Source organism: Dromiciops gliroides, chromosome 3, assembly GCF_019393635.1.
Source record: "Dromiciops gliroides isolate mDroGli1 chromosome 3, mDroGli1.pri, whole genome shotgun sequence".
NCBI classification, from domain to species: Eukaryota; Metazoa; Chordata; class Mammalia; order Microbiotheria; family Microbiotheriidae; genus Dromiciops; species Dromiciops gliroides.
In genome coordinates this window covers 479,149,332-479,165,215 of record NC_057863.1, presented here as the reverse complement: position 1 = coordinate 479,165,215, position 15,884 = coordinate 479,149,332, and the positions used below count along the sequence as shown (strand labels likewise).

General features: G+C 39.8%; 1 protein-coding gene across 2 annotated transcripts in view; it reads right to left on the bottom strand.

The window, feature by feature from the left end:
• SLC7A1 (solute carrier family 7 member 1) overlaps window positions 1–15,884 on the bottom strand; it is a 77,663-nt gene that overhangs the window by 23,368 nt on the left and 38,411 nt on the right. For both annotated transcript variants that reach the window (XM_043995879.1, XM_043995880.1), the window contains exons 2-4: window positions 10,505–10,889; window positions 8,226–8,381; window positions 5,680–5,854 (exon numbers count right to left, since the gene is read on the bottom strand). In XM_043995879.1, the coding sequence (XP_043851814.1) occupies window positions 5,680–5,854; window positions 8,226–8,381; window positions 10,505–10,874 (701 nt within the window). In that variant the 5' untranslated portion in view covers window positions 10,875–10,889. The remainder of the gene's footprint in view (window positions 1–5,679; window positions 5,855–8,225; window positions 8,382–10,504; window positions 10,890–15,884) is intronic.

Sequence of the window (15,884 nt, the reverse complement as noted above, 5' to 3'; positions counted from 1 at the left end):
ATGACTAAAATAAAGAGATGACCCAATAATTGGGCTATAGCATTAATCCATGTATGAAGCAAAATGGTGGTGGAAACTGAAAGAAAGTGGAATGGATGCAAGAGACGATGACCAAACTTGGCAAGAGATGGATTTGGGGAAGGAAAAAAAAAGATGGATTTGGGGGCTAAGGCAGAGTGAGTATCATGGGATACTCAGAACCAGAGAATAAGTAAGCAAGACCACACAGCAGGGGGTGTCTAGTTCCTCAGCCAACATATACACACCTTCTGAGACCCAAAGGCCAAGCCTCAATTGCCTTGACACACCCTTGGTGCACACAAAAGGCTAAGGAATGCACACCCTGGAGTGCTGGATTCCATTACAAAATAACCTATGATAAAAACAAAGACAAGGAGGCTAAACAATTAAAAAGAAATCAAACATAGGATTTTGCCAGGGATAATACTCAGGAATGAGAGCATGTACAAAAGGAAGAGGGACTTACTTAGAAAGTCAAGAGGCATTTCTGCGGAAGTCTCCTTATAGAAGGAGACTTTCAGCCTCACGTATGCATACAGAAATGATGAGACAGTAGGAAAATCTGTTAACAAAGGCTCTCTGTACTCCAATGTTCCCATAATTGCCAAGTCAGGCAGGGGACAGCAGGAGCTGCAAGGATGCTCTGCAATCACACCCTTCCTTTCTTCCACCAAGTGATGAAGGTGGTAGTTTTGATTAAATAAAGAAAGACTGCTTTTGGTGGGTTTGATATGAATGCTCTCCAGGCATAAGAAACCAAGAAGAGTTCTGTGACTTTTATCTTCAGTGAAAAGAAAAGAACAAGGGCACTAAGAACACTAAATGAGGGAGAAGAGAAGACTGATATAAGTTCTAAGCTGGGTCCATCTAGGATGCGAGGTTCCTTAAGCTTTTGTGTCAGAAAACCCTTTGTACGTCCAGCAAAACTTCTCAGAATGTTTTTTAAATGCATAAAATAAAATACATAGGATTACACAGGAAACCAGTTATACTGAAATAGTTATCAAAATATTTTTTAAAAAAACAAGGTTAAAAACTCCTGCTAGATAAACTGGAGTCTTGAGGAAGATCAAAGTGTGGGAAAGGGATGGGCACAGGAAATTAGCACTAAGTCTGGAAGCTGGAGCAAAAGGAATTTCTTTAGGCCTCACTCTGGGTGGTCAGGTGGCTGACTATAACTAAAAGAAAGGGGGAAAGGAAGAAAGATTCAAGAATGTGTTTGATATATAAGTCAGGAAAGGGTTTTGAGGGTCAATTAAGGTTCTAGGAAACACAGGTCCCTCTCCTTCTCCCTCCTGCCCCCACCTCCAGAAGTTAACATAAACCAATATTCGTGCTGCCTCCTCTCACCCAACAATTCAGTGTCTTTGAGGAAATCATGCTGTGAAAGTAGGAGAAATCTAGCTCACTGTTACACTCACCCAGGAGCAAGGGCTGTCACTATAAAATGATAAGGCTGGCTCAACAAGGAACACAAAAGGCCATCTTATTTCTAGTCTCAATATCATAGAATCAAACGTCTACAAGAGTTCATAACCTGGGGTCTGTGTATTTAGTTTTTTGTTTTGTATTGTTTTGTTTTTTAAATCCCAGAAATCCCCCTCAGTTTGGTTTAAGATGAAAGAAACCACATCAAGTCTGAAGAAAAAGTGTTGCCCTCAGCAAAGAGATACCTTGTTTATTTTCTGGATGGGAATCTTTCTTGAATTTAAGAGGAGGGGTATCATGGACCCCTTGGTGAGTCTAGTAAAGTCTACGGACTCCTTCTCAGAATCATGTTTTTAAATGCAAAAATGAAATATAAAGGACTAAAAAGGAAACCAATTTTAGTGAAATACAGTTACCAAAAGATTTTTTTTTTTTAAATGAAGCCCACAGACCTCAGGTTAAGAACTATGCTGAGGTGGTACAGTAGATAAAGCACTGACCCTGGATTCAGGAGGACCTGAGTTCAAATCCAGCTTCAGACACTTGACACTTACTAGCTGTGTGACCCTGGGCAAGTCACTTAACCCTCATTGCCCCCCCCCAAAAAAGAACTATGCTGAAACTATGAAGGCAAAGGATTAAAAAAAGGGCACGCGCTAAAAAAGCTTATATTCAATATCAACTCTATTTCTGTTTTGCGGGGCTCATTCATCTGTACTCTGCTAAATATGTTCTCTGAAAGGGGAAGAGAAAAAGTAATTTATTAAGTAAAATTTGGTTTCTTTAACCACTAAGGGCTCTCCTAAGAATGACTGGTTGCCATCCTGCTTGCATTGAACAGTGCCAGAAGCCACCTGAAAGATGAAGGGGTGAAACATGCTCCATCCCTGGTCCCCTGGCTGACACTGACACTGACACTGACACTGACCTGTTTCTAAATCTCACTGAAACTGGTAGAACCATTGGTCCCTCTTTCTCACATTCAAATAGAAGCAACAATGATACATAGTTCAAAGCTTGCTTATCTCACACTCTCCCCATTTAATTGACAGTTGACCACAGGATTAATCAATCAATCAACAAGCATTTATTAGCCATTCATTAGGTGCCCGGCAAGGTGCTCAACTCTGTGGATACCCAAAAGAGGCAAATATAGTCCCTGCCCTCAAGGAGCTCACATTCAAATGGGAAAGAGAATATGTAAATAAATGGTACATACAAGATAATACAGAGTGGATGGAAGATAAACTTAGAAGGAAAAGGTTATATAGCATGGTGGGGAGAGAAGAGATGATGAGAAAAAGGTCTCCTGCAAAGGATAGCATCTGAAACCAATCTTGAAAAAAAGCCACAGATTTTAAGAAGTGAAGGTGAAAAGGAAGAGCATTCCAGGTATGTGGGACATGGCATGTTCACAGAATAGCAAGAAGAGATAAAAAAGTATATCTCTGTCCTATCATTGGCAAAGGTGAGGGAATATGGGTATGGAACACAGTATATAGTGTCAAATCCCCTGATAATAGCTCTGCTGAATTGCTCCTCTCTCTGTCTCTATCTCTCTCTCTCACGTGTGCGCACCCCCCCCACACACACACACACATGCCTTTCTTTCATTGTTACAAAGTATGGCTAGCCAGGGAGAGAAGAGGGACGTGACCTATTCAGAAATGAATATGATGTCAAAAGAAATGGAGAAAAGTGTGTAGATTGAAAAAAAAAAGTGGTGCAAATTGATAGAAACACAGTAATGCTATCGTAGCAATTCCTCCTCCTTCCATGGAAAGCAAGAAATATCATTCTCTCATTGAGAGAGGTAGGAAAAATCTCTGTGTTTGGAATAACGTCAATAAAACACAGATTTCATTCCACATCCAACTCCTCTCTGCAGCTCCTGTAACTCATTTGATTTGAACTTAAAATTGTCACTCAATTCAGGGCTACACTGAATAACTGGGGAGGGCCGAGGCGGGGTGGTGGGGCGGTAGGCAGGAGCAGAGATCTACTATACGGCTACAAAATATCTATAATACAGTTGTTGATAAAATTTGAAACTACAATACAGAAGAACTATCTTTAACAAAGTAGTTTCATCTGAGCACCTGACAGAAATACGGCCAGAGGGCAATGAGGAGCCCTGGCTATCACAGAAATCCCAGAGTTTGAGAAATGCTTCCCTTGACCAATTAGCTTGGCTAAATGATCAATGCTGGAACATGAAGAGGAGGAATGCTTATTAAAAATTAAATTGTTAATTGGATTGCACTTTCCTGGGTGGGTGAGGAGTGGGCAAAGCTGTGCTGAATGGCAAAAAGATTCACAAGCTAACCGTTAATATTGATATTGTTACTGCTGTTTGTCCTGCATTCTCGAAGAGGACCATGACATCAGGAGGTGATATCGTGACTTGCACTGAACTGGACTGAAGCAAGGCAGGGCTGTGCCAGACATTGATAAAGCTAAAGGTGATGCCATGCAAACTGACAGATCCCAAGATAGCTCCAGGCATTTACAGTTTTAACATAGACAAGGAACAAGTAATCTCCTGACAAGCAGGTAGGTGGCGCATGGCACCAGATGTGGAGTCAGGAAGACCTGAACTCAAATCCAGCCTCAGACACTTACTATGTGACCCAGAGCAAGTCACTGAACCCTCTTTGCCAAAGTTATGTCCTCTGTAAAATGAGCTGGAGAAGGACATGGCAAACTATTCCAGTATCTTTGCCATGAAAACTCCAAATGGGGCCACAAAGAGTCCGACACAACTGAAACTACAACAAAAATCTACTGACACGTACAAAAGTCAAACAGTATATAGGCAATGGTGATCAGGAGAGAGGCTTTGCATTTCACTATGTCCCATGGATACCAAGTAGAAATATTTACTACAAACTTTTTCAATCTTTATTCCTTCAAAGCATACTTCTGATTGGCTTGCCTCCGCTCTGTATTAATGTGTGGGAGAATGAAGGGCTACCATTATATTTGGCATGAATACCACCAAGGAAAGAATGCCCCTCCCCCCCTTTTTTTTGGTGAGGCAATTGGGGTTAAGTGACTTGCCCAGGGTCACACAGCTAGTAAGTGTTAAGTGTCTGAGGCCGGATTTGAACTCAGGTCCTCCTGATTTCAGGGCCAGTGTTCTATCTACTGTGCCACCTAGCCGCCCGAGAATGCCACTTTTTTCTGTGGTAGAAGTAGGTCTAAGAAAGATATTATTTGAAACGTGAACCATGTTAAGTATGTATTTCTTTTAGTAGCATCTTGTTTTTACTAAGGACAGTTATTCCTTTAATTTTAATTAGGCACTCATACAAAAAGCCCCCAGCCAAACAATCAGACACTCATCTATTCATTCAACAAATAATTATTAAGAATCTAAAAAGGATATGAAAAATGAATAACTTTTAAAAGAAGAAAAAGACTCTCTCATGTTTTTCTGTAACCTTTATCAGATTGTTTACTGTCTCAGGGGAGGGGGGAAGAGAAGAAATGATGGATAGAATTTGGAACTCATAAATTAAAAAAAGAATGATAAAAATTGTATTTATATGTAATTGGGGGGAAATACATATTATATATACACATGTATACACACATATACATATATTATACATACATGCATATATACATGTATGTGTACGTCTGTATGTATATGTATATGCATATATATGTATATATACACACCTAGTACTTAGAGTGCCTTATTGGATGAAAAAGGACAATTCATGTCTCAAGAAAGCCCTCCTTTTTCTTTTGTCCCCGTACACCATTCATCCCTATTGTCTTTACACTGTTAACTCAAACTGGATGGAATCAATAATGAAGCAGGGTACCGAAATAAGAAGCTGAAGTTAAGATTGAAATAATTATTGTGGAGGTTTAAAAGGGAACAGAGGTCATGTGGTGAACCTGCACAATATTAAAATTTAAAGGGGAATTAACTCTCCAAATACCACTGTGTGAATTTACAAAGTTATACCCAATTTTAATGAATAATATACCCAAAATACATTCCAAACATGATGAAAAATACCTTTGGACTACTTAATTATGGAAAAGAATATTGATAGAACTCATTAAAATTAGATTTAAAAAAGAATGTGTTTCATGGCGTGAGATACCATGAGCAGGGTGTTGTTAAATATGTTAAAATGAGCCTAAATTTGACTCGCATCTGAAAAATGAGCTGTCTGTACATGTGCACATGCCTCCCAAAACCCTACCACTTACTTGTTCAAACAGATATTGTCAGAAGCATTCACTATATCTTCTTTGGTAAGCTGCCAGTTTTTCATGGATCCCTTCACAAAGCCTGACACCATTACAAAGCCCAGGACGAGAACATTGATACAAGTGAAAACTTTGTTAACCATGGCTGATTCTTTCACGCCGAAAGTTAAAAGCGCTGGGAAAATGCACAAAAAAAAAAATATGAAATTTAAAAGATAAAATTTTCATCAAGCAAACAATCCTTTATAAGTTCCTTGAAAACAGGCATTGTTTTGTTCTTTGTATTGGGGCCTACCTAACATTGTGCCAGGCATGGAGGATGCACTTAAAATGTTGTTCATTGGTTTTATAGATTCCTGCTTTAAAAACAAAACTAAACAAAACTTTCATTATCTCACTTGATTGTCACGACAAGCCTCTACGTTAGTTCACAGATTCAGACCTGGAAGGGACCCAGAGTCCTAGTCCCATCTTCTCATTTTACAGATAAACTCAAGCCAGAGAGAGTTTAAGTGACTTGCTCAAGACCAAATGAATGGACTGGGATTCGAAACCAGGTCCCCCAAATCCAATACTCTTTTCACTGCTTCACATTGCCTACCTTCCTTTTTAGGGAGGAAGAAACAGATTTAGAGTTGGCAAGGATCTATGATCAGAGCTAATAAGGTGCCAGGGCTGGAACTACAATCCGGGTCTTCTAATGGCATATATCCTAACAATAACCCTGTGAGCCAGAGTTTAGGGAAGTAAATAAATGTCCTGAACCTCCCCCTCTCCCACCAAATTCTGAAGTGTCCTCTAACAACATTTTTTAGTTTTTCAAAATTTAGCCACATCTATATAGTTTATTTGATTTAAATATGCAAAGTAGTTGTTGTTTGTCCTTCATTCTCAAAGAGGAACAAAACATGGGAGTGATGTCATGACTTGCAGTGAATTGGATTTAAATGACAGAGGGCTATGCAAGGTCACCAACCTCACTCTCTCCTACAGAGCCATCTGGATCCAATGGCAAGCTATACATCAAGACCAGCGGAGATGGCCCTGGATGTTTAAGGCAACTGGGGTTAAGTGACTTGCCCAGGGTCACACAGCTACTAAGTGTCTGAGGTGAAATTTGAACTCAGGTCTTCCTACCTTCAGGGCTAGTGCTCTATTCACTATCCCACCTAGATGGCCATATACAAAGTAAAGCATGGAGAGGATGAAAAATGTTAGGATATAACAGGATAATAAGTATTCTTCTTATCATTATCATTTTTATTATTAGTATGGCTGGCATTTATATAGCTCCTACTGCATGCCAGACATACACTAAGTACTTTACAAATGTCTCACGTTTACCCTCACGACAACCCTAAAAGGTGAGCTGAAGAAAACAACTCTATTTTCCTATACAACATTCTCTTCAATGTTACTTACCTCTTAAGTTTACAAGGTTAAAATTAAAATCTTCCGGGGGCAGCTAGATGGCGCAGTGGATAAAGCACCAGCCCTGGATTCAGGAGGACCTGAGTTCAAATCTGGCCTCAGACACTTAACACTTAGGAGCTGTGTGACCCTGGGTGAGTCACTTAACCCTCAATGCCCCACCAAAAAAAAAAGAAAATTAAACCTCCCAAGTTCCAACCTTTCTGAGATTTGGGGCTGATCTATTAGCTAAGCCACTGAAAGTGGCAGATGATATATGACTTCAATTCTTTGATAGCAAAATAGTGGCTTAAAACCCAGCTAAACTTTGTGGGCCTTAAATGAGACCCATCTTGCCTTCTGACTTGGCATTTAGATCACATAAATCAGTTTGCCAATCTCTTCCTTTCTCAGGTAAACTACATAGAGGAAAATCTCCCATGCGGGTGGTTAAAGATGTCTGAAGATTTTATGTGTCAGACAAGCTGTGTTTTCCAGAAATATCTTTTTTTAATTCTGTGACCAAGACTAATATTTAGCACATTTCTTCTTTTTAAAGCTATGTTTTGATAGTTGTTGGGTACAAAACAAACCAATATTTCCATTAAATAAACAGGAATTCTTGAGCAAATTCCACAGTCCTCCCATATTGCTCCACATTTTGCTGGCTGGCAAACTCTATCAACTGGCAAGATCACCAGGCTCGACAATTTTACTTACCAGGCAGAGTTCTACTAAGTAATTTGTATCCCATTTCTGTCACCTAAACAAAAATGTTTGCTGAAGAAATCCTACGCCACAAACAGCTTCATCCAACACGTAGCTTCTCATCTAACATGAGGGATTGTAAAGATGGGACCTGGGCTCTAATCTGGAGCTGTGTGACCTAAGGCAAGTTACTCAGCCTCTCACGGACTCTGCTCACCAGTAAAATTAGGGCCTACAGCTATTAAATAAGTCAGTCCACATTTACAATTAACCAAAAAAAAAAAATAATAAAACTTTACTGAGTCAGAAGCCCAGTTCCAAATAAATGAAGATTTTTGCTTTTTGCTGCTAATATAACAAAAATACTAGAGGGGCTTGTTACATAAACAGCTACCCAAGATTATTATTTTTTTAATGTAGTCATTTACCTGTTAGAATCAGAATGATAATTACAGAAAATATGTCTGGGTATTCAGCTAATCCAGGAGTATTCAGAGACATATGCGTTCGGGAGAAATCCCCAATAGGTTTGCCTATCAATTCATCAAACGTTGCACTCCACGCTCTTGCTACACTTGAGGTACCTGTCAAGAAACATAATCACCAAAGAAAGTTCATAGAAAATAACGCACTTAGCATTCATCTCTGAGAACAATGCAGGAAATGCAGCTGATGCCATCAAGTGCACCCATTTGGATGGTAGGCAGGGACCAGCCAACAGAACACTGACAGGGAAGAGTAGAGAGTCCAGCTAATGGTTCTAGGCAATTGTGTGTCCTTGGAATAGCTAGTAGCAGGCTCCATTTCCTGGATCTGCTGACAGTCCATCCAGGATGCCAACTTCACAAATCTCATTTGTGAGAAGTATCCATAACGTAAACATTGATCTGCAGAAAAAAGAAGATGGCAGGGTCATCTATCTAAAGGTCTCAACCTTTCCTAAGGAGACTGGCCCATCACATTCAGTGTTGCAGAAGAGTACTCTGAACACTAACTCTGCTTTATTCACAGAAAGGTTAACAACTTTCTAAGATGCTACTCACCCCACTGAACTTGTAAGAGATTCCTGTATGTCCCACCCAACTCAAGTTTCAAACAGTGGACTTGAAATGTGCTGATGGAGACAGCTCCCCAGATAGTCTTCTTACACCATTTTACAATAAGGACAGGCACATAAATAGAGCAGCACTGGGTGCCAAATAAATATGGAAGTTGCCTTTTGTTCCCTGTATCCACCAATAAAGTCTTTGTTGTTTTTTCCAAAAGAAGATTCTTTAAATTAAAATCTTAACCCAGAGTGCCCTTCGTTTTCAAAGGCAGATCTGATAACCATCATATGAATTAATAGAAGTATACAAATGAGAAATATCCCTCAATTGCTTAATGTTTTAAAATTAATTAGAGATTTCATAATACTTTGGACCTATGAAAAACTTGTTATAAATATTATCTTCCAAAGCCATAACCCAACTAAACAATATTCCCCACATCCACACAAAGAGATCTCATTCCAATTTTCCCAATGCTAGGAATTCTTTTCAGTCTATTGTTTGAACTTTCAAAATTACAATACCGAACTGAAGGTTTTATAATACTGGATTATGAGGTGACAGTGGCATAGTGGGTAGAAATTTAGCCTCAGACCCTGGAACATACATACACACACACTCTCTCTCTCTATCTCTGTGTCTCTCTCTGTCCTGGTCTCTCTGTCTTTCTCTGTTTCTGACTCTCTCTCTCTCTCTCTCTCTCTCTCTCTCTCTCTCTCTCTCTCTCTCTCTCTGTCTGTCTCTCATGCCAGGCAAGATATATAACTTTCTCAGTGCTCTGTGAGACAAGGCTTCAGAGACAATGCTGATCTGCATTGATGAGTGGAGTTTCCTCACCTGGGAGTAACCTATATCAATAAAATCACAAGTCCTTTCCTGAATATGTTACCTTTTGCTGTTTTTAGTAGCTAAGGCTGGGTTTTGTTTTTTTTCATGTGTTGGCCAAGAAAGAGCAGACACTTCACAATAAATATTTTTCTTGCCTCTCCCCACCTGAAAACACCTCTGGAGATATAATGGTCCATTGCATATAGCCATGTTTATAAAGTTTGGCATGCTTTGGCTTGTTGAATCTATTTATTTAAGGCAAGAAATTTTTAATGTTTAACTTTTTAGAAATGTCCTCTGTCACTAGTTTTCATTTTAAACTTAGAAGAATCAAGTGTGTTTTGGCTATCAACAGAGACTGCAGGCACAGAACTGATGTTCCTCTGACCTGCCCACCAGCTGGGCCTTTGGGAAAGCAGTAGCCTGCTCACCTGCAGACTGAGAGGAGGGGCTAAGTCCTGTACTCCCTTGACATACCAAAGTGCACTACCTGTGACCCACCCAGCCCTTCCTATCTTATTTTAATTTTAACAGGATCAGGAAGAAAACAGAAAAGCTCAATTTATACTGTGCTGACCAAATTAGTAAGAATCTTAGTTACCCAGTAAAGTTTTCCTGGATTGCTACACATATGGGAAGGTGTAAGACAACATGGTGATTTCCATCTTCTCCAAGTCTAACATTGCAATAGTTAAAATCAAAGACAGGGTAGCCCCACCCCAAGAGTAGAAAGGGTGAGATGTTAGTAAATTGGAGGAAGAGACAGGTCTCTGGCTAAAGCACAAAACTGAAAGCAACTCTCTTGTAGCTCTGGTTCTAAAACGACTTACCAATGATGTAGGAGAGAATTAAGTTCCAGCCGGTGATGAAAGCCCAGAGCTCGCCCACAGTGACATAGCTGTAGAGGTAAGCAGAACCAGTCTTTGGAACCCTAGCACCAAACTCTCCATAACACAGTCCTGCCAACACGGAGGCCAATGCAGCAATTAGGAAAGAGATAACGATGGAAGGGCCAGCATTCTTCCGGGCCACAGCTCCAGCCAATACATAGACACCTGCTCCAAGCGTGCTGCCCACACCAAGAGCTACCAAATCAAAAGTATTCAAGCAGCGGGACAGTCGACTCTGCTCTCGGCTGCAGTCAACAACTTTTCGCCGAAGCAGCTGTTGTCCAAAATTGAGGAATACTTTGCAACCCATGGTTACTGTTCAAATCTGGTGAGAAAAAAAAAAAAAGAGAGAAAGGGATACTATTATCACCAAAGTTTTGTCCATGTGATGGACAATAATGAGAGTCAGCCTATGGTACGATGGCCCGAGAGCCGATCTCAGAATCAGGGGGAGCTTTCTTCAAATCCCATTTTAACATCCTGGCTGTATGATTCAGGCCAAGCCATACAACCCATAAGTTCTCAGCTCCCCAGGGCAGCTCTCCCTTCTAGACTATGACCTGAGGTCTCTTCTAACTCCGGATCTATGACCCTATAATCAGTTGCAAAGCAGGAGCCAATCCTCATTGGTAAAGAAGTTTCTTCGCTATAGCTCTCTACACTGATGAATTCAAGGGCAGCTGGGTGCTGCAGTGGACAGAGAGCTGGGCCTGGAGTCAGAAAGACTCTTCTTCCTGAGTTCAAGTCTGGCCTCGGACACTTACTGGATGACCCTGAACAAGTTGCTTCACCCTATTTGCCTGAGTTTTCTCACCTGTAAACAATAACTTACCTGAACTTATTCCTTACTTATTAACATACCTCCATCCCATCATACCCACCCCATCCCAGTGATTCTGAATGCCTATCATTCAGATCCAGTTCACTATGCCCCCACTGACAGATCCCTTATTTCCATCACCCTCCTCCACACTGTCCCAATTTAAAGCTACCCACTCGTTCCACTGTGCCCTCTCAAATGCCTTGTATACTACAGGTAACAAACTTGCTTTTCCTTTCTCACATCCTCCTTCATCTTGTACTCACTGAGAACTGGCTCCCTCTTGATGATATCACTGATTGCACATTTATTCATACCTATCCCCTCCAGCTGAGGGAGTTGGAATACTCTTTGCTCCCCAATGCCACTTCTAGGCTCCCCCTCTACAAAACTGAAGGGGGCCTTACCAGGAGGTAGAAGAACTCCCCAACAGAATGTAAGTTTTGGGGAGTATGAGGTAGGGAGAAGAAGGCATCTAGTACCATGGGCCACACATAGAAGTTTAAAAGGTTTGATGAATTGAATCTGACGTGTCTGACAGTTAAATATAAAAATATAAATTTGGGGTATCAATGACACTTTCACTTTGACACAGTAAGACAATATGTATAAAGCTCTTTGCAGACCTTAAAGCATGATATAAATGGTAGCTATTACTACTATCCTGCATAACTAGGAAAATGTATAAAATGAGAGAGCCTTAAATTGTTTTTTCCATTGCTAAAAAAAAAAAAAAGGGAGGGGTGTGTCTGTAGATAACATAAACTAAATACACACAAAAAAGGATCTTTCAAAGATAATGGGAAGAAAAGCATTCTTTGGAAAGTCAGCTGTGACCACACAGATGCAGTCCATTTCTTTTTTTTTTTAATTATTTTTCTTTTTTTTTAATTTTTGCAGGGCAATGGGGGTTAAGTGACTTGCCCAGGGTCACACAGCTAGTAAGTGTCAAGTGTCTGAGGTCAGATTTGAACTCAGGTACTCCTGAATCCAGGGCCGGTGCTTTATCCACTGCGCCGCCTAGCCGCCCCCATTTTGTTTTTTTGTTTGTTTGTTTTATTCCATTTCTTTTTTTTTTTTTTTTTTTTTTTTTAGGCAATGGGGGTTAAGTGACTTGCCCAGGGTCACACAGCTAGTAAGTGTCAAGTGTCTGAGGCCGGATTTGAACTCAGGTACTCCTGAATCCAGGGCCGGTGCTTTAACCACTGCGCCATCTAGCTGCCCCCATTCCATTTCTTTTTAATAGGTACACAGAGTCCCATTCAATTCAAGAACAATCCTTAAAAATGCACATCAGAAAAATATACATGGATGTCAGAACTCTGGAATAGTTAAAGAGTCTTGCATCAGGAATTTGGCCAATCTGGATTCTAGTCCTGATTCTGCCACTTACCATCTTGAGCAAGTCAAAATCTTGGTCAAGGTGGGTATTTCCCTTCTCTCGGCCTCAGCTGAGCCTCAACTTCCTCCTCTGTAAAATGGAAGTAACTGTCCTGACTACCAGACAGAGCTCCTAGTACAGATCAAATGAGATGGAAAAGCACCTTGTAAAGTATGAAACAAACACAAAGCTTTATTATTTGATCATTATCCTGGGGGCAGGAAGATAAATTAACTGTCAGTCTATGTTTTATTACTATTTTTGTAATACTTGCACTTTCAGAAGAGTAATTATAACAATGGAAAGAGGGTTGAACTTTGAATCAGGAGAACTGACTGGATCTGAAGTCTAACTGATTTGATATAACTTTACTTCAGGTCCCTCATCTGTTAAATGGTACCTGCACTGTCTGCCTCACAGAAATGTTATAAGGAAAGTGTTTTGTGAAACATATGCACCCATATAATTAGAATATCTTGAGGGGCAGCTGGGTGGTACAGTGAATACACTGGCCCTGGAGTCAGAAGGACCTGAATTCAAATCTAGCCTCAGATACTTATTAGCTGTGTGACCCTTCACAAGATACCTAACCCTAATTGCCTCACAGTTCACAGAAAGTGAACTGTATTTTTATGTAAGTATACACACACATATATACTATAGTAAATGCTGCTATGTAATTTTACATATTACATAATATTACAACATATCAAAACAAAATTATGATAAATTCTAGCCAAGATGTCCATTGTTGGGTTGTCTATAGAACTAAGGTCTTCACTAAAAGTTAAGAGCTAAGCCCCAGGATTATTTTTGAAGAAAAATACTATGATCATGGAACTGAGAGTTTAATATCCACAGTAGTTTGTCTCACTTAAAATTTCAGGTCTCGCCATACTTCACACACACACACAACACATACACACATGCACACACGTGCACGCTCAGGCTCCAAAAAAGTTAGATTCCAAAACAATAAATACAATGAAAGTACTTCCCTGTGTTCACAATGGCCTAATTGTTCTACTTTCTATGTCAGGTGTACGGGAAGACTTCCTTCTCTTGTGCTTTTAGATAGAAAGCTGCCGAAATATTCTGAAACAATTATATAAATAATTAAGTTACCCTTTCTTTTCTGGAACAAATTTATACAATGGTAGACTTTTTATTTCTTCCAACTTCAAACCTGTTTTTTTTTTCTATAATAAAATCATCAATGGGAGATAGCAGGGTTCAGGAGAAAGATAATACAATTTGTTTGAAATCTCAGGTCAACTATTTGCAACTATTGGCAAATCACCTCAGCCCCCAAGTTCAAATGAGAAGGTCAAATTTGATGACCTCTAAGGTCCACTATAGCTCTAAGCCTATGATCTTATATGAAGTACAAACCTACCCCTTTCCGTGAATCTAGAAAAAAACAAAAACATTACAATAATTCTGATTATGGGATGATGTTGAGAATGCCATTCCATTCTCAACTCCTTCCTTGTTTTTCTTCTCAGAAAAACCTTCTCTAAAATTAAAGAGTGAATGCATGCTTGCCTGAAGAGAACATCCTCAATCTATCTTCTCAACAACTTTTTTTTGGTGAGGCAATGGGGGTTAAGTGACTTGCCCAGGGTCACACAGCTAGTAAGTGTCAAGTGTCTGAGGTCGGATTTGAACTCAGGTCCTCCTGAATCCAGGGCCAGTGCTCTATCCACTGCACCACTTAGCTGCCCCCCTCCATAAACTTTTGATTCAGAATTGACCTAAGTGCCACTGTAAAGCTAGAGGAGGAATAAAATAAAGAAAGAAAAAAACAAAAAGCAAAGTGGCTTCATGATCAGGATTTCAAATACAAAGCCTATCTCATTTGTCCAATTTTAAAGGCTCCCTATAAAGGTGGTGGTGAAGATAGGGTTGAAATGATGGAAAGCACTCTACCTTTTAATAACTGCAAAATAGTATGCATTTTTCATTGGCAAGTTTTTATCTTCTCTTTCCTCCCTGTCATAAAGGATACCACCCTCAATGGCTTATCAGAGAGAAAAGCTGTTATTAGTTTATAAATGCCTTTGTGGGGGGGGGGGGCGATGTGTAGAAAACAATGCTTTCCTTTATAGAGTTGGTTCAGTGAGGCAAAGCTCCTGAGTAACTGGGTTTAGGAATGTGAAAGGTAGCTGACTGGCCTGCTTTCACCCCTCCTCACCTGGCAGAAGCTGATGACAATCAAGCTTTTCCACGATTCGTGGACATTCCAGCAGAAGCCAGAATGATCTTCAGAATATCTGCAAATGATGTTCAAACTGTCCCTTCCTCTACCATTAAATTCTATAATGCTATGAGCTAACTATTTCTCCTCCAATCAGAATGTAATTCCTTCCAATTAGACTTAAAACCTGTCTTGTATTTTTCTGTATACTTTTGTTCAGTCGTTTCAGCTGTGTTCGACTCTTTGTGATCCCATTTGGGCAAAGATACTGATGTGGTTTACCATTTCCTTCTTCAGCTCATTTTACACATGAGGAAACCGAGGCAAACAGGGTCGCTGTGACTTGTGCAGAGTCACACAGCTGGAAAATGTCTGAGGTCACATTTGAACTCAGGTCTTTCTGACTCCAGGCCTAGTGCTCCATCCACTGTACTATCAAACTGCCTTTTGTATACTCTACAAATGTTGGTTTTTTTTTAAAGTGCATCGAGGCAGTAGGCATAAAGACAGAAGCTATCGAAAGAGTAGGAGGGGAGAACTTTTCAATAACTCTTTGAAAAAAGTCTTCTCTCCAAGGCATATAGGAAAATAACACAGATCTATAAGAACAAATCCATTCCTCAATGGCTAAGAGGTCAAAGGATATGAAAACAGTTCAAGGAAAAATAGAAAAATATTAAATATTGCTCCCATTCCCTATATTTAAAAAAATACACAACCAAATTACTGAGGTTTACTCTCATACCCAGCAAACTGACAAAAAGAAAATAGTCAATGTAGGAAATACTGTAGAAACACTGTTGGTAGAGCTGTAAGTTGATCCCAAACCTTCTGGAAAGCAACTTGGAATTATTTGGAATTTGGATTTATTAAAAGAAAATGATCCTATAACCCAAAGAATTCCACTGCTAGACATATACCC